Source organism: Lithobates pipiens, unplaced genomic scaffold (genome assembly GCF_037356315.1).
Source record: "Lithobates pipiens isolate NorthernLeopardFrog02 unplaced genomic scaffold, aLitPip1_a1.2 Scaffold_27, whole genome shotgun sequence".
Taxonomy (NCBI): domain Eukaryota; kingdom Metazoa; phylum Chordata; class Amphibia; order Anura; family Ranidae; genus Lithobates; species Lithobates pipiens.
Genome location: NW_027507788.1, coordinates 26,770,768 through 26,791,047, shown reverse-complemented (window position 1 = coordinate 26,791,047; position 20,280 = coordinate 26,770,768). Strand labels below are relative to the sequence as shown.

Sequence of the window (20,280 nt, the reverse complement as noted above, 5' to 3'; positions counted from 1 at the left end):
TTTGAAAAAAAAATAAAAAATCCCAGCAGTGAATAAATCCCACCGAAAGACAGCACTATTTTTGTGTGAAGAAAAATATATAAAAAAGTATTTGGGTACAGCGTTCCTTTTGAAGCACACTGTGTGTGTGTGTGTATATATATACAGAGAGAGAGAGAGAGAGCGAGAGAGAGATATCTATATATGTATATATATATATATATATATATATATATATATATATATATATATATATATAGATAGATAGATAGATAGATAGATAGATAGATAGATAGAAATATAGATATATGTATAGCTATATCTATCTATATATATATATATATATATATATATATATATATATATATATATATATATATATATATATATATACATATATAGATATCTCTCTCTCGCTCTCTCTCTGTATATATGTATATATATATATATATATATACATTTAGTTTAACAAAAACATTTACACCATAAAAAAACACTTGCTGTATGTTAGTTTTATTAAATTCCTTCTGTCAGCCAATGGTAGACCGGCTTCCCATGATAGGCGGAGTCCAGGCATCATATATATATAGAACAAACTCTCCCAGCTCTCCACCTCCATCCTCACCTGCCAAGATGTTGTTTGCTGTGAGTCTCCTCCTGCTGTGTACAGGATTCTGTGCCTCTGAAGGTAAGACTTCTCTCCCTTCCCATCTATTTTCACCTTATAGGAAGATTAGACACTACAAGGTGTCTGCATTTACCCTTTTATACCCAATCAGAATTTGGTATTAAGCATCTTGGAACGGGCTAACTAATTTAAGTGATTCCTGATTGGTTAACTTGGGTTACTGTACATCACTGATCTTTGCACTGATATTACATAAGCCTGCAAACTGAATGCGTCTATTCTAGTTCACGATTCTCTTAAAGGGCCAGTCATTCCAAAAGAGAGATTTCAGTTTTCCACACAAGCTGGATACGTAATAACCCCATGGGCATTTTTGGCTCTTGCACATTCAGAATGTGAGATCTCTACTCTGCGTTTCATAAACTCGCTGTGCCTGTATTCAGGTCTCACTATTCTTTGTGCAGCGTCCAAAGTCTTAGCCAGTTATTCATTTTTTTTTGCCCATCCCGGCATCTACATGCTTTACACTACAGACACACACAGATGTGGATAGATTTTAAGTGGTATCCGAGCTCCGAGCCTTGCGCTCCATTCACACCTTAGCCGCGATTCTGTCGCTATTCCAAACCGCATTAAAATGCGGGACGCGCTTGCAATGCCATTATTTCTTAATGGCACCGCAATTGTGCCGTGATTGACGTGCAATGAATCGCACTGCAATTGCGGCATGCACCACTTGTCTCTCAAAAAGGAACAGAAGCATATTCGCTGGGTTGCCATTTAGAAGTAATAGACGTCCCATGTTTTGCTGCAATTTGGAATTGTGGACAGGATCGCAGCAATTCTGCCCCCCGCACAATTCAAATTGACTAGTTGTGATTGGAGCCTTATTCAACTCCTCACTGACCACCATAAATGAGAAAAAAAATTGGTGTTGGTTGGCTGATCTAGCTGTAATTTACTGATAATATTGATAACAATAATTTTTCTCCATTGCGCTGTAACACCACGGTACATCTTCTCAATGTGCTAACGTGCATTGATGAGCGCTGCCCCGCCGATAATGCTCCATGGAACATGCCCAATAGTATGACTTATGCCACGTACACACGAGCGGATTTTCCGTCGGAAAAATCTTGGATGGTTTTTCCACCAGAATGCCGCTCAAGCTCAAGCTTGGCTTGCATACACACAATCACACAAAAGTTCGCTGAACTTTCGACGGTCAAGAACCCGGTGACGTACAACACTATGACGAGCCGGGAAAATTAAGTTCAGTGCCTTCCGCGAATGCGTCAAATTGTTTCCGAGCATGCGTAGGAATTTTGCGTGTCGGAATTGCTACAGACGATTGGGATTTCCGATCAAAACTTTTTTTTTACGACCGCAAAATTGAGAACCTGCTCTCAATCTTTTGCTGGTGGGAATTTGGCCAGCAAAAGTCCGATGGAGCGTACACACGGTTGCATTTTCTGACCAAAAGCTCTCAAGCTGGCAAAATTTCGTTTGTGTGTACGCGGCATAAGTCCTTGGCATAAAACTAATTATGGTAAATCTAAGCATTTGAAAATTGTATATTTTTAAATATATAAAAAATATATATATATATATTTTTTTTTTTCTTACAAACATTTTTGTACTGTATGTTATATATATAAATATATATATTTATGTATATATATGTATATATATATATATATATATATATATATATATGTATATATATATATATATATATATATGTATATATATATATATATATATATATATATATGTATATATATGTAGGAAGGCCAGTATGGTGGCCTGAATTTATGGGAGGAGCCCGGAGGGTATTTAACCAGCCCGCTCGCCTGTGGTCTTTGTCGGTTTCCGGTGCGCGGCACCCACCCTCCCATCCCCTTTTCAGGGCATTTCTCAAATTCATTTCTCTTCACAATATATTAATTTCTAATCTAAGGTATGCCCCCTTATTTTGGTATACCGACCATCAGACCAGGGCACACTTCAGGTCCATTTCATGTTGTTAATCCTATGGTAAAGTATATTGGTTCATATCCGTATCGGCCATAGGGCTTCGACCATAAATATATATATGTGTGTGTGTGTGCATAAATATTCTATTATGCATGTAGAGTATAGGCATTATATGATTTTTTTTTCTTGAATTCAGAGTTTCAGTGCAAATCAATCCCGGGAAAACTGAAACAGATTGATGCCGGCGCTGATGGAGTGTTCGGTGTGAACAGTAATGATGACATTTATCAATGGGTAGACGATCACTGGCAGAACATTCCTGGAAAGCTCATCCATGTTTCTGTTGGACCTGCTGGAATTTGGGGTGTGAACAGAGCCAACAACATCTATAAGATCCAGGACAATAAGTGGGTGTCTGTATCAGGTAAAAATGAAATACTCTTTGATATATTACACACCAAATATATAATACATATTTATATCATTCACACAGTATTGAGAAATTCTGCTTTATTTATAGAGGCATTTCTTTCATTCCCTGAAAAAAAAAGACAATGTGCTGTGTTTTGTTCTCTTGTGGCCTCTTGAGTCTGGATGGAATGTAGAGTTGTACATGTAAATTTAAACTGGTTATAAGCATTTGATAAAAAAAATAACAAGCATACCTATACTTACCTGCTTCTGGGCTCCAGGTCCCTCCTCTTCATCGGGAGCCCCCACAGAAAGCCGCTTTCCATGGGAGCACCCATGTGAGTTCACTCCCGAGTCCCACTGCTGCGTCCATTGACACAGACTGTGGGACTTGCCCTGCCCCCCTGCTCCCCTGTAGCAGCTCTGTCCAGCTCCTGCTGCTAACAATCTGTCCAATGAGGAGAGAGACAGCGGCTGGAGCTGCCGTGCTCATGCACATCACTGGATCGGATCGGGCTCAGGTAAGAAAAAAGTGGGGTCTGGGGAGCAGCTGCAGCACACAAGGTTTTTCACCTTAATGCATAATCTTTACAAACACTTTAAAGCACAACTAAAGGCTCCTGTATTAGTCTAAAAAAGCCGGTTACCATGTAAGGCTCAAACCTCATAAAATGAGCAAAAGACTTCCTTTATCTTCCCTGACTGAACCAAATCCTTCTTCATCTGTGTCTCACACGCTCCCCGTCCCAGAAACTGCAGCTCACAGTGGGAGGAGTTCAGCAGCAGAGGCTGAGCTGTCACTCCATAAAGCAGTGGGCGGGACTAGGTGTGGAAAGGATCTGATTGACAAGCTATAGGCTAGTGTATATCAACAGTGACCACGATGAAAGTCAAACACCCAGAAACATTTTTCATCCCATTGTAGAGTAAGTAGCAACTCTGCTCTAAATTCAGGAGCAGTGCAGCATCATTACCAAGCATTATCACAGTACGTTTCATTAGGAAGACGTCACTGCCAGGGTATTTGTGGGGACTTTGCAAGGGGGCTAAAAGAAAACAGTACAGGCATACCCCACTTTTAAGTACACAATGGGGTTTATTTACAAAAGCTGGAAAGTGCAAAATCAGGCTCACTTCTGCATTGAAACCAATGAGCTTCCAGGTTTTATCACCAAAGCTTAATTGAACAAGCTGGGGTTAGAAGCTCATTGGTTTCTATACAGAAGTGAACCTGATTTTGCGCTTCCAGCTTTAGTAAATAAACCCCATTGTGTACTTAAAAGTGAGGTATGCCTGTAAATGCTGATACACTTATAATTAAGTGCTGCAGCGCATATTTTGTAAAAGGCCATAGTTCTACTTTGGCCAGCAGGCCACTATTGGTGAAATCAGGTTCTCCAGTGACACCGTCAATTACAATGATCCTCCTATATGACTGTTATATTTCAGAAACCAGCAGGGCTGGACTGGGACATAAATTTGGGCCTGGACTTCATCCAGACCGGCCCACTTACATTTTGAGTGTCCCATCAGCACTCCCTTACATCAGAGTGTCCCATCACCAGCCCCCTTACAACGGAGTGTCCCATTACCAGCCCCCTTACATCAGAGTGTCCCATTACCAGCCCCCTTACATCAGAGTGTCCCATTACCAGCCCCCTTACATCAGAGTGTCCCATTACCAGCCCCCTTACATCAGAGTGTCCCATCAGCAGCCCCCTTACATCAGAGTGTCCCATCAGCAGCCCCCTTACATCAGAGTGTCCCATCAGCAGCCCCCTTACATCAGAGTGTCCCATCAGTAGCCCCCTTACATCAGAGTGTCCCATCAGCAGCCCCCTTACATCAGAGTGTCACATCAGCAGCCCCCTTACATAAGAGTGTCCCATCATCAGCCCTTTTACATCAGAGTGTCCCATCAGAAGCCCCCTTACATCAGAGTGGCCCACTGAGCCATCGGCCCACCGGGAAACTCCCGGTAGTCCCAATGGCCAGTACATGCCTGGAAACCAGTTCTGGATACACTAGATCCTGTAACAAAATGTGGTGCGCTGTCCAATTCAATGAACACCCAACCAGAAAAACATCCACATAGATATACCTGCCAGTATACTCACATTTGCAAGTGCAACCCTAGTAGTATTATAAACTATTATAAACACCATACACAGTGAAATAAACAGTGATAAATTATACATCACAATACCAAAAAATACAAAAATCAAACAATGAAAAATTCAAAAAGATAAAAAACTAAAATTAAAACTAAAGTCCATTTCAATGAATGAACAAATGAATAATTTGTATAGAGCTGCAATGCGAACCCATTCTAAAATGTACAAAGCTGTTCTCATAGCTTTACATAACGCATCAACATCCACACATGTAGGGCACCCAACGTTCGAGGTGTTTTATTCTTCCAAATCAAATACACTTTTGCACACTGGTACTGACTAGTATGCCAACTTTTCACTTCTTCCTCAGTTTTTCTCTATCAATCAGCTAATGTGACCCCAGCGGTGAAGGAGTGGGTCAGGAGAGAATCAAACAAGGATGCTGTGAGGACAACCGACATCCTCCTTATCAACTGATGATGTCATTATTTGTTAGGATGCCGGCGGCTAGAAGGTCGTAATAGTGCACAATTAAATGGCTTTGTGTAACTAAAAGGCAGGCTTGATCCACACGCTGGCTTGTATATACAGTTTTTGGGCATTTTTTAGGCATTTTGCCGAGGCACAACTGAAGAAACCTCAAGGCACCTGGGTGAAAAAGGCTGGTCTATAGTGTGTGAGTGCACTATGATAGCATTACCTTATTTTTTCTTTTGCTTAGTATTAGTGGTGCTTATGTTTTTGTTTTTTTCTTAAACGGGTTGTAAAGTTAAACGTTTTTTCACCTTAATGCTATGCATTAAGGTGAAAAAACATCTGACAGTGCCTGCGCCCCCAGCCCTCCCGTTTTACTTACCTCACCCCTCGAAAGTCCCGCGCTCGTCCCCCAATGTCCTTTCCACCGTTCAGCCTGGCCGCTGATTGGCTGGAGTGGATGGATGGAAAGCAGCGCAGCCATTGGCTCACGCTGCTGTCAATCACATCCACTGACGCGGAGCGCCAGGGGGCGGGGCCGTGTGATACAGCGAGCGGCTATAGCCGCCGGCTGTATCACGGGAGAGTGCCCACAGATGCTTCTCACCATGCGAGGGAGCTCGCATGAACGTGAGAAGTACCTGCAGGAGGAAGCCGAGACAGCTGCCGAGGGACCCCAGAAGAGCAGGTTCGGGGCCACTCTGTGCAAAACGAGCTGAACAGTGGAGGTAAGTATAACATGTTTGTTATTTAAAAAAAAAAAGAAAAATCACTTTACAATCCCTTTAATCATATGTGTGAACGGAGGTCTTAGATAGCAGCACATGAAGCACACACTTATATTTTTAGTCCTGGAAAGTTTGGATGGACATTTTCCTACTACAAGGAAAAATGGCTGCCCTGCTGTGGCAACTTTGTGTTCCCCAGGCTGGTGGGACATGTCATTGGCCTTGAGGTGGCATAGGACATTTTGCATCGTTGTTGCCTGTTCTGTAAAAAGGACACTTGGCCACCATGCTCTAATTATTAATGAGATCTATGTTACTACATACAGTGGGAGTGTTCCAATCCCATTTAACTATTGTTTTGATCTTCTCTCTGGTATTACACTTAATTTAATGGGTCAATGTTGTGTTTTGTGTTTTTTTCAACAGGGCTCTTGAAGCAGGTAGATGCTGGTGGTGATAAGTTCTTGGCTGGAGTGAATGCACAGGACAACATTTACTGCTTGAAACAGGATGAAGCACTTTCAAGATCTTCTACTGTATCCTGGACACCACTGGAGGGGGCACTGAAATATTACAGCTGTGGGCCACTGGGGTGCTGGGGAGTCAACAGCGCCGACAATATTTACTTCCGCTACAATGTCAGCCCAACAGCCTGCCAGGGAGCCAAATGGCAACAGATTGAAGGTGCTCTGCGGATGATAGAGGTCGGCACAGATGGTTCCGTGTATGGTGTCAACTCAGCAGGCCAAGCATACAGAAGGTATTTTTTGTTTAACTATGCATGCAGTAGCATTAAGGCAATGGGAAAAAACTGGCAATTTGGTAATGAACTATTAATTGTGAATGTTGAGGATGAGCCAGTTAGACAAATAGACATAATTCGGCAACTGTGCAATTATGTTAGCAACTTTTTGCTCCCTTTTCAACTGAGATGGTGATTTTTGAACCCTCAGCATAGGCATTAAATGATACATCCAGTGACCATAGATTTTTTTTATAACCTTCATTTGTCAGTATGGAAAGTTTATCCCAGTAATGCCAACGATAGCCAGGTATGCTTCAAAATTTCCTTAGAGGAAACGCTATTTTTAATATTACTTTTTATGTTGTATAACTGTGAAAATTTTTGTTTCAGGGATGGAATCAGTGCCAGAACCCCAACTGGAACATCCTGGACCCTGTTGGACTTCTGCGCCGTAATCAAACACATCACTTACGACAACGGCTATCTGTGGCTTCTCACCCCAACTGATGACATCATTCAATGTTTAATCAAAGCCTGATTTGGCCATAACACAAGACCAAGCGGGGTACTTTATAGTGTGGTCTGATCCTAGGTGATTACATGGACTGCTCTCTTCGTCTACTCAACTCTGTCAATTGGTATTTGGGTATTCTTGTATTTCTGCAATGTTTTGCATTGCCAATAAAATAATCTAATGCTAGCTAGGGCTTCCAGTCCATCACACATTTGTATCTTGTTTCAAAAATATTTCTGAGCAAATAAACTTTTTTTTCTAAAATGGTGTCCTTTGTGATTGTCGGAGAAATGTTGCTAAAAAAAAAAAAAACATTTATCTTGTTTTATCTCAGTCAATGATATTGAATTAGCTAGTCTGGGAGGGATCAAAAGAATGGTGTATCAGGTCCTCCATACAGCCACAGACCATGAGGCTAATTTACTATAGGAGCTGAGAATCTTTACTCATGTGTAGATGAAATACATACAATAAAGATGAATTTGCTTTTTACATGGTTATATAATTGAAGATTCTCAACTCCTTTAGAAAAATGACATCAGTGTATTTTGAAATGCTCACAGCAGAGTAAGTAATGTAGATATGGCCAGATTTCTTAAATTGGTTTTAAACCCTTACATAAACCCAGTGAAGTTACTGGCCTCAGAAATTAAATTAAATTAAATTAAACCAAAATCCAAAATACATTATTTGTACCTGTTTATCTGCAACCCTCTCTTCTTTACAGCCATATTCATGTGAACCGAGCATTCTTCCCACTGACCACCAATGTAAGGGGGCTATTTGACATGTTTCATGGTTCTTCCATTTGACATGTGAAAAACTACAAATTTATGTTATTTTGGGTTTGCAGGACCTGCTTTGAAAAATTTAACTTAAATAAACAGTCTGTGGGTGGTTAAGTATTATATGAGACTTTAATATTTAAAATTAAAATTTGGTGAAAATTCTCAACTACTCTAAATCTGTTTAATTATCTTAGAATTCTGATTTACTAAAAAAAACCTGAACATTTTCACACAATAAATTATGTGCATATTTGCTTTAATTATCCAATTATGTACAGAACAAATACGGTACATAGAAGAGACTTTGCTTTTTACAGAATTGGATAACTGAAGTGCGTTTTTACAGAATGTATTGTGTGAACATCGTCTCTACCAGACTTAATCCTATTATAGGCACTTTAATACACCGAGACCAAACTGGATTTATTCCTTCAAGACAAGTAGGAGATAACATACGTCGAGCTGCAATATTAGCCCACATAGCCTGTACTCGAAACATCCCAACTTGCTTCCTCTCACTAGATATTAAAAAGGCATTTGATTCCTTGTCCTGGCCCTATTTAAATTAAATTCTCCATAAATGGAGATTTGGTACACACTTCCTAAAATGGATTTCTGCCCTATATCAAGATCCAAAGGCCTTTATATCCTATTCTGGATTCCGCTCAGACTCTTTTATTATTAAAAGAGGAACACATCAGGGATGTCCCTTATCCCCACTCCTTTTCGCTTTAGCAATAGAACCCCTAGCCCAACTTATCCGATCTAATACTGATATCAGAGGTTTGGAACTTGGAAGCAATCATCATAAAATATGTCTATTTGCAGACAATGTCTTAATTTTCCTCACTAATCCCCTTTTATCAGCTCCGATTCTTCTTAAAATCCTATCTGGCCTCAAAGTTAATGCATAAAAATCCAAGGCACTAAACATATCATTATCACCTGAACTTCAATTACAACTACACAGCTCTCTCCCATTTACCTGGCCAATGACTCATAACACCTATTTAGGTATTAATCTCACAGCTAATCCAAGTGATCCCCCGATGTTAAAGAGGAAGTAAAGGCAAAACATTTTTTTTTTTTTAAAAGCACGCCCTGTAAGGCAAAGGCATAATGAGCTAGTATGCATAGCATACTAGCTCATTATGAATAAATTACCTGAGAACGAGAACGAAGCCCCCGAAGCAGTCCTCCCATCTTCCTCTTCGCCGCTGCCCATCTTCCTCTTCGCCGCTGCCATGGATCCCGGAGTGCTGTGATTTGCCGGAGCCGCGATGATGTCACTCCCGTGCATGCGCACGGGAGCCAACACTCGCGGCATATCGCCGTGATTTGCGGCCTGCCCCAGTGTGCCTGCGCGCCTCTGTCTACGGCGCATGTGCCGTAGACAGCGGTGGCTGTCTTCGGGTAAATATCTCCTAAACCGTATAGGTATTAGAGAGGAAGCAACTATCCAAATTACTCTCCACATGGTCATCCTTACTTCTAGCATGGATGGGTTAGATAACTGTTATCAAAATGTCCATTCTCCCAAAGATTCTTTACCTCTTCAGAGTACTTCCTATAACAGTTCCTGCACACTTCTTACGCATCTTCCAACGCAAAACCATTCAATATATCTGGAATAAAACACTATATGCTCCCAAAATAAAAGGAGGACTTGGGGTTCCAGATTTTACAAAATATTATTATGCAGCACAATTAGCTCAATTGACAAAATACCATGCCACTAAAGAAATACCTTTATGGGTAGCATTAGAATCAGTGGACTGTGATCCCCTTTCCACTGCAAATCTCCTCTGGCTTACCCCCACTCAACGGAAATCTATCACTAATGCCTACACTAAACATAGTCTCTCCATATGGGACCGGTTAAAAACTCGATTTGGTTTCCAATCTAAACAAAACCATCTACTCTCTTTCCTTCATAACCCTTCCTTCTATCCGGCCTGGTCCTCCCCAAAATCTTTTTCAGCATGGACTAAAGCAGGTCTGCTATGAATCCACCAATTCTTTCAATCCTCAAATATAATACCTTTCCCAACTTTATGTGAGCAACATAATATACCAAAAACAGAAACCTTCAGATACCTTCAAATTAAGAATTTTCTGACCCCGCACAAACCAACAGCCACTACACCTCATAAATTTTCTATTTTTGAACAAAGCTGTATATCAGACCCACGCAGAAGAGGACTGATTTCAGATTTATATGCCCAATTAATTTCATATACAACTTCCTCCCCTCCATCCTACACAGAAAAATGGGAAAAAGATTGGGCTCAAATCTGGCAAGCAACCAAATTAGCTACTCCTAATATTGTAGCCCTTGAGACTAATTACAAAGTCCTTACTAGATAGTATTTAGTTTCCAGCACGATTAACCAAATTCAACCATCAATACCCTGCCAACTGCTTCAGAGGATGTACAACAATGGGCACACACACACACACATTTGGTGGACGTGCCCCATAGCCAACTCATTCTACCTCTATCTCTACTCAAAAAACCAAACCTGGACCCTCAGGACCCAAACAACCGCAGTCCAATTACAAGCCTCAATACCATTTCCAAGATCATGGAGAAAGTTGTAGTACATCAGCTACAACTCCACCTAGATACTAACAAACTCCTGGACCCGCTGCAATCAGGCTTCCACCCGGGTCATAGAACAGAATCAGCACTCCTGAAGATCTGGGATGACGCCCTCGAAGCAGCAGATGACGGAGAGCCATGTCTCCTCGTACTGTTAGACCTAAGTGCAGCGTTTGATACAGTCACAATACTCTACTCGTCCGCCTCACAGGAGTAGCCGGAGTCCAAGACATAGATCTCCAATGGTTCGCGTCCTTCCTAGGAAATCGGTCACAGTCCCTCAAGGCTCTCCTTTGTCACCCGTTCTCTTTAACATTTACATCCGCCCACTGCTCCAAATCATCAGATGCTCAGATCTCGGCTTCCACTCTTACGCTGACGACACACAACTTTATTTAAGGATCAATGGAAAAAAAGATCACCAACAACAACTTGAAAACTACCTCAAATCAATAGAGGACTGAATGACCACCAACTCCCTCCAACTGAACGAATCAAAAACAGAGCTGCTTATCTTACACCCAAATCATAAACCCGCAACCAAAACCCCCTGGTCTCCAATAACTGTCTTTGGGCAGGCTATCACCCCAAAAACCAAAGCCAAGAGTCTCGGGGTTATTTTAGATGCACAAATGTCAATGGATGCGCAAATAGGAGCAGTAGTCAGTGGATCTCACCATCTGCTGCGCATGCTTCGCAGACTCATCCATTTTATCCCAAAGAATGACAAGGCAGTGGTAGTTGGAACAATCATCAATTCGCAATTGGACTACGCAAACTCGCTTTACATAGGACTACCTCAATATCAACTTGCGCGATTACAACTTATCCAAAACACGGCGGCAAGGCTGATAACAGGAAAAAAAACATGGGAATCCATCTTTCCTTCACTGAGGAGCTTACATTGGCTAACTGTAAAAAATCGCATCGCGTTCAAAACCCTTTGCCTCACCCATAAATGCGTGCATAGTGAAGCTCCGCAATACCTAATGGAGAAAATAAATCATTACACACCAAACCGCAGGCTTCGATCAGCTAACAAAAACCTCCTCCTCGTGCCCAAAGCCCGGTGTAAATCCAAGGGGGATCGGAGATTCGCTGTCCAAGGGCCCCGGCTATGGAATGCTCTACCAATCAACATCCGTCTGGAAGAAAATCACCTGGCTTTTAGGAAAAAACTTAAGACCTTCCTCTTTTAGCTGACGATCAAAGCTTGCCACAGCGCCTAGAGGCGATTCAGTTCGCATTGTGCGCTATATAAGCATTTCATTCATTCATTCATTCATTCATTCTGGAAGAAAGTATTCAAAATTCTTTCAACAATATTTAATATTTCTTTAATGCCTGATCCAACTGTAGCACTATTAAACTTTAAAACCCAAAACTTGAACCTTCGTCAATTTAAATTATTACTATTTATAACAACAGCAGCTAAACAATCCATAGCGAAAGCATGGAAAACGAACTCTCTTCGCATACAAACGTCAAACAAAGAGTAACACAAGCCATGGTACATGCAAAGACTGAAGCGATTTATCTAGACAAAATCCTCAAAATTTAAATCCATATGGAAACCATGGATAGATCATTATCTTCCACCAGGTACAAATAAATTGATATAGACACAAAGAAATATGAAAAATCCTGCACTCCCTTTTATACGTGATTTCTACTATACCACAAGATATTACTCTCTGAAAGGTTTTTTCTTCCTCCCCTTTCCTATTACTAACCTTCTCCTTTCCTACCCCTTTTTATAGTACAAATAATGGTAGAAGATACCCTTATTATTGTTTCATAATATCTTTTAATATTTAATCATTACCCCCTTTTTAGGATTTAGCATCCATAATCATACCTGACTATTGATATTATAATTGTAATTCAATTTTTATTTTGTATATATATATATATATATATATATATATATATATATATATATATATATATATATATATATATTTTTTTTTTTTTTTTTTTATATGAATATTCTAACACAATACATTATTTATTATATAATCTCTCATTATATAATATAATTTTTTCATGATTTTACCAGCTCTTATTTACACAAGAAGTTTTATTGTTTTATTGTATGCTTTGACTTTATCTTGTGAAACTTTTTTTTTTTTAATAATACTGACTTATTGTAATTTATTATAATCTATAAAATAAAATTATTCAACAAGAAAAAAAGAAAACCCTGTTTTATTTGTTTTATTTTCACAAGCTTGGATAATTAAGGTGAATATCTATTCACTGAATTTATTGAACATTGTTTGAATATTTCCAAACTCTTTGATAAGTCAGCCTTATTATTTCAGAGTTCTCTGAGATCTTGAGGCTAATGTACCAAAAAGGAATTAAAAAAATTAGAGTAAACAGGTATGTTAAAAATCCTTACTGAAATAGTGAATATTTACTATGACTATCCAGCCATGTGAAAAACCTTAGTACATATGAGTCTTTATTTCAATTTTATTTTATTAAAGCTTTGTCAAAATATTAAAGTACAAAGCTTAAAAAAAGCAGAATACATAATATCGGATGTACATAAAAGAGGACTTATCTAGATTTTGAAAAACTGAATAAAGAGAATATTTCTTGAGACACCAACGTGGTATACATCAATATCAGGCATAGGAGACAATCTGTAGATCTATAGAGAAATATTCGAGCCTGGTTTACCTTCCAGACATAATTGGAACTTTTAAAGTCATCAGAAATTTGGCTTTACATGACTGGAATTAAGTTATTCACACAATTTTTTCAGTAAAAATTCTCTTAATAACAATTTTTTTTCCATACTGAGGCCAATTTGCTAAACATTACTACCGTGTTTCCCTGAAAATAAGCCTGGGACTTATATTAATTTTGTCAGTAAAAGACACAGTAGGGCTTATATTTGGAGTAGGTCTCACCATGTAATGTGCTGTCTTCTCTCCCCCTCTCTCTCTCCCTGCCTAGCAGGAATCCCCAGTGTGAACGGAGTTGAAATGCTTGTAAAATGCTATAATCCACTACATAGTATACATCCATCACAGTAGTATATACAGGCATACCCCACTTTTAAGTAAACAATGGGGTTTATTTGCTAAAGATGGAAAGTGCAAAATCAGGCTCACTTCTGCATAGAAACCAATGAGCTTCTAACCCCAGTTTGTTCAATTAAGCTTTGGTAATAAAACCTGGAAGCTCATTGGTTTCTATGCAGAAGTGAGCCTGATTTTGCACTTTCCAGCTTTAGTAAATAAACCCCATTGTGTACTTAAAAGTGGGGTATGCCTGTAATGTACAATGTGGGTGTTTCTATAATATAATTGTGCCAAATACCTTCATTATAGCGCCGCTCTGTGCTTCTGCGACCCGCCGGCGCTCTCTTCCACGCATTTTTATTACAGAAACACACACATTGTACATTATATTCTACTGTAATAGAGTGGATTTTAGGATTTTACAAGCATTTTAAACTAGGTCTTATTTTCAAAGGTAGGGCTTATATTCTAGCCCTTCTGGAAAATAATGCTAGGTCTTATTTTCGTAGGGTAGGTCTTATTTTCGGGGAAACACTGTACCATTCCCAGATTTCTCACAATTTCATATCTGACCATACACCAGTAGAATTTCATTAGAATTGTTTTTAGAATGTTCATTCCCTTTTTTAATGGTTCAAGGGGTCAAATCAACGGTCTATAGCTAAAAGTAAATTCAAAGGAGTTTTTTTTTAAATATTTTTATTTAATTTAGGACATAAGGCATAAAAAGGCCATTAGTGTCATTATAAATTTCAACAAAATTGCAATGCCATCTCTCACATTAAAAATAATAGTGCTTATACATGCCTCCTTATAAGGAAAAAGACAAATACGTGTATATATATATATACATATATATATATACATATATATATATATATATATATATATATATATATACATATATATATGATATATATACATATATATGATATATATATATATATATTTATAGAAAGAGATATATATATGTATATATATATATATATATATATATATATATATATATATATATATATATATATATATATATATAGATAGATAGATAGATAGATATAGATATATAGATATATATATTAAAATTCCCATTCTTGGAACAAAATCTGTTACTACTTGGCTAACTAACTTTTATTCATTTTCACATTTATCGCTTTAATAGCCCTTGGGAAAAAAAGCTATCCCTTAATCTGTTTATCCTCACCTACAGTAACTTTAAATTATTTTCATTCTGGAAAATTGCACATATTGTAATAAAACCATAAATATAACATCTGGAGTTCAAATAGCAGGTCTGGACAAAATGTTAAGAGCTTTCAAACGAAGTTGGTCGACTCAATCAGGTGGAATTTCTAAAGGCAAATAGACTGTGCATTTCTGAACATTCTTTCTTGTCATCACCGGGAAGTATTTACTAAAGGCAAATAGACTATGCATTTAGAAAATTAATCGACTCCCATGGTTTGGCGTGTAAATTGCCATCATCTGTTATAAATTAAAGATGAAAAACCTCAAAATTGGATTTTTAAGGCAATTTGACAAAAAAATAAGTGGAAAAAAATAATAAAAAATATATGGTTTTATTAGTACACAAAAATTCATAAAATTCTTATAGAAAGATAAGGGAAACATATATTTTGAATAATATTATACACTGGTTGATAGAAGCAGTAGAATCCTACTACAATCATTAAACCATCCAAACAGATGATGACTTACCAAAAGATGTTAAATAGTGGAAAAGTCTTTACATTTTCAGAGGTGGTTACGGTTATCTGTTTGGATGGTTTCATGACTGTAGTATGATTCTCCACTTCTGTCAACCAGTGTATAATATTATTCAAAATATATGTATATATGTTTCTCTTGTGGTTCTTTCCATAAGAATTTTATGAATATGTGTGTTTTAATACAATCATATATTTTTTATTATTTTTTCCACTTACTGGCATACCCTGCTTTTAAGTACATAATGGGGTTTATTTACTAAAGATGGAAAGTGCAAAATCAGGCTCACTTCTGCATAGAAACCAATGAGCTTCTAACCCCGGCTTGTTCAATTAAGCTTTGGTAATAAAACCTGAAAGCTCATTGGTTTCTATGCAGAAGTGAGCCTGATTTTGCACTTTTAATCTTTAGTAAATGTTCAGACATTACATATATATTATTCAACAAAATTCTACTGGTGTATGACCAGCATTCAAGTTTTTTTTTCCTTGGCCTTGAGTTGGGATAGAGGAATATTAATCTATGTCATTTTGTCATTCTTCTGTAGATCTTAGAGGGGATTATGGGAAGCCGTTTAAGCAGACCTTGCCTGTTTTTAACTGAAAAACTGCCCAAGTTGACGTTATGGCCATGTTTGATAAGTTTTAGCCCTTGTACACACGGTCGGAGATTCCGACAACCAAATCCGTCGGAGTAATTCCGACGGATTAATTCCGGAAGAGGTCCGGAAGTGATGTTGCATACACACGGTCGGACTAAGTTGTCGCAAAATCCGATTGTACATAACATGATGACGTTATTTCGTTACGACGGGACTACGTTCAGGCTAGTAGCCAATAGCTTTGGTCTAGGAATTTGATTTGGGCATGCGTTGCGCTTTGTCCGTCGGAGTAGGCTACACATGATCGGAGTATGTCCGATAGGAGCATTTTGTCGGAAAATTTTACCGTTAAGTTGGAAAACTTGGTCCGTCGGATATTCCGACGCAAACAGTCCGATGCAGACCACACGCAGTCGGAATATCCGACAAAACGGTCCGATGGGAAACATTCCGTCGGAATCTCCGACCGTGTGTACAAGGGCTAAGTATTTAATAAAGTAGATAGATGGGTTCTAGAGCATTGTATTCCAACGTTGTGGTAATAGGCGAGGCTATAGTACTGTGCTAACACAACACAGACATGAAAAATGAATGTTTGAATAAACAAATTATTTCTATGAGGAGAACTCAGGACTCACAGATTTTGATTTAAAAACAAGAAAAAAAAAAAACAGTCTTTAAGACTGTACATACAATGTAAGCAAGAAAATGTTATTTGAGTTCAAAGGAAGACTATCGATATACGGTAAGTGAAAAAAAAAATACACCAAGCAAAGAAAAGAAAACACAATTACTAAGTGCACTGGGTCTTAGCCCTTGTACACACGGTTGGATGAATCCGTCGGAATGTGTCCTATCGGACCGTGTCATCGGATAATCCGACTGTGTGTGGTATGCATCGGATTGATTCCATCGGAATATTCGTCGGACCCAATTTTCCAACATGTTGGAAATATTTCCCGACCAACTGGGCCGGTCGGACATACTCCGATCATGTGTAGAGAATTTTGATCGGAACAAGTGCCGCGCATGCTCAGATCAATTTCCTACATCAAAGCTATTGACTACTAGCCTGAATGTAGTCCCATCATAATGAAATTACGTCATCACGTTCTGAAAGATCGGATTTTTCGACAACTTTGTCCGACCGTGTGTATGCAACAGTTTTGGACAAGATCCGACGGACAAAATCCGACGGGCAAAATCCGACGGATTTGGTTGTGGAAATCTCCGACCGTGTGTACAGGGGCTAACTCTGGTCCCTACTGAACTGCACAGTCATATTTGGACTCCTGGTACAGCTGTTGTGACAGGAAAGTGGGGATAAAATTATAAAAAAATGAAGGTTGTTGGTTAATTTGGTTTCCTACCTATATATGTGACTTTCATTGAGCTTTAATGTTAAGAGTAAATGATAGACATGTGCGGTCCGCTTCCTACTCATGGAAAATTCGTACAAGTTTCTGAAAATTCGTATATTCAGAAGCATCCGAAATACAAATTTCTATGCTTCCAAATTGTATACGAAATACGAAATTTTGTTGACGAATTTCGGATCGAAATCCCATTACAACGGAAACGTGACTGGTGTTTTGTTGACCAATCGGAGGGTTTCTTCTGCTGCTGAGTGAGGGTCGGGAAAATGACTTTTTTTAATATGGGAGTGGGAGACTGGGTATTGGTAGTCGATGGGAGATTCAGAATCGGACAAAATAAGAACTTCGTTAATATTGTTTTATTATTGTCATAATAATTACGATTATTCGTTATGATGAAGTTAAAAACCCAGGAAGTCGGCACAGCACAGGGCTGGTGGGAGCCCCTCATAATGAGCACAGCACAGGGATGTTGGGAGCCCCTCATAATGAGCACAGCACAGGGATGGAGGGAGCCCCTCATAATGAGCACAGCACAGGGATGGAGGGAGCCCCTCATAATGAGCACAGCACAGGGATGGAGGGAGCCCCTCATAATGAGCACTGCACAGGGCTGGTGGGAGCCCCTCATAATGAGCACTGCACAGGGCTGGTGGGAGCCCCTCATAATGAGCACAGCACAGGGCTGGTGGGAGCCTCTCATAATGAGCACAGCACAGGGCTGGTGGGAGCCCCTCATAATGAGCACAGCACAGGGCTGGTGGGAGCCCCTCATAATGAGCACAGCACAGGGCTGGTGGGAGCCCCTCATAATGAGCACAGCACAGGGATGGAGGGAGCCCCTCATAATGAGCACATCACAGGGCTGGTGGGAGCCCCTCATAATGAGCACAGCACAGGGCTGGTGGGAGCCCCTCATAATGAGCACAGCACAGGGCTGGTGGCAGCCCCTCATAATGAGCACAGCACAGGGCTGGTGGGAGCCCCTCATAATGAGCACAGCACAGGGCTGGTGGGAGCCCCTCATAATGGGCACAGCACAGGGATGGAGGGAGCCCCTCATAATGAGCACAGCACAGGAATGGTGGGAGCCCCTCATAATGAGAACAGCACAGGGATGGTGGGAGCCCCTCATAATGAGCACAGCACAGGGCTGGTGGGAGCCCCTCATAATGAGCACAGCACAGGGCTGGTGGGAGCCCCTCATAATGAGAACAGCACAGGGATGGTGGGAGCCCCTCATAATGAGCACAGCACAGGGATGGTGGGAGCCCCTCATAATGAGAACAGCACAGGGATGATGGGAGCTCCTCATAATGAGCACAGCACAGGGATGGTGGGAGCCCCTCATAATGAGAACAGCACAGGGATGATGGGAGCTCCTCATAATGAGAACAGCACAGGGATGGTGGGAGCCCCTCGTAATTGTTCCGAAAAGTTAAGGAAAATTCGTATTTTGTACGAATCCAAATTGAATTTCGGACACGAATTATGAAATACGAATTAACGGCTAATACGAAAAGTAAGGGAACAAAACTAAACAAATTTATTGACGGCGCACATGTCTAAGTAAATGAGGTGTTAGGTTGAGGTTCAGCGTTAGGTGTAGGGATTTGGGTGAAGCTGAGTGTAAGATTTAGGCCAACCATACACAGTCGAAATTTCTTTCCTGCAGCCACGGGTTGTAGGAAATAAATTCACATGATTCTCCCATTAACACAGTCTGTGCTGACAGGGGTATCAGTCATTATCTTCTCCCGGTAAGGGGGGGGGGGGGGGGGGCGGCGAAAGGCGGGGGAAGACATACTGGAAGGGAGAAGAAAGTGAATATTGCAAGTGGCTATAGCAGCTGCTTGCGATAATCGGAAACGAATCCAGTGTGCTGGTTGATTGATCGATCAACTTGGTGCATTCAATCTGCCCATTAATGGATTGAATCTCGGCCGCTTCCTGCTGAACTGGCCTAGATTCGAATTGTGTATGGCTGGCCTTAGTGATTTCGGTATAATTATACTCAAATCTTGGGTTTTTTCTTTGTTTCAAAATAATAAATCAAAAAGAAAAATAAATACAGCGCTAAACCTAAATCTACACTAGTACAACTAATAATTACTGCAACTCAGTTTTACAAGATTCACGTAAACACAATAAGATAACAAAAGAAAAAATAAAATAAAATTAAATATAAACCTATGAGTGATTAATTGATTGCAATAGTAGTGAAAAAAAGTTGATCTACCCCTCTAATAAATCAAACATACCATTTTGGAAATTTAGGTATTTATTAAGTTTTCACTGGACTATTTTTTATTTATTGGACTTTTTTATCACTTCACTGGGATTTTTCGAATTTCATTATTAACACTTGTTATTTATAATTCTTTTTATAAATTATGGTATGTTTGATTTATTAGAGGGGCAGATCAACTTTTTTTCACTACTATTGCAATCAATTAATCACTCATATGTGTTTATATTTAATTTTATTTACAGTATTTATGTATGTGCGTGGCTTTTTTCTTTAAAATAACAAACATGTTATACTTACCTGCTCTGCGCAGTGGTTTTGCACAGGGCAGCCCA

The 20,280-nt window shown here is 39.4% G+C and overlaps 1 protein-coding gene across 1 annotated transcript; it reads left to right on the top strand.

Annotated features, from left to right (window-relative positions):
- Positions 1 to 546: 546 nt before the first annotated feature.
- Positions 547 to 7,834, top strand: LOC143933683 (fish-egg lectin-like). Its single transcript, XM_077456668.1, has 4 exons — positions 547 to 667; positions 2,781 to 3,008; positions 6,738 to 7,071; positions 7,447 to 7,834. Exons 1-4 carry the CDS (start codon positions 613 to 615, stop codon positions 7,592 to 7,594), a joined length of 765 nt encoding a protein of 254 aa, XP_077312794.1. The 5' UTR covers positions 547 to 612; the 3' UTR covers positions 7,595 to 7,834.
- Positions 7,835 to 20,280: the final 12,446 nt, after the last annotated feature.

Coding starts and splice junctions, on each gene's coding strand:
- LOC143933683 (XM_077456668.1), top strand. CDS start 613: ATGTTGTTTGCTGTGAGTCTCCTCCTGCTGTGTACAGGATTCTGTGCC. Junction 668..2,780: donor AGGATTCTGTGCCTCTGAAG/GTAAGACTTCTC, acceptor TCTTGAATTCAG/AGTTTCAGTGCAAATCAATC. Junction 7,072..7,446: donor GCAGGCCAAGCATACAGAAG/GTATTTTTTGTT, acceptor TTTTTGTTTCAG/GGATGGAATCAGTGCCAGAA.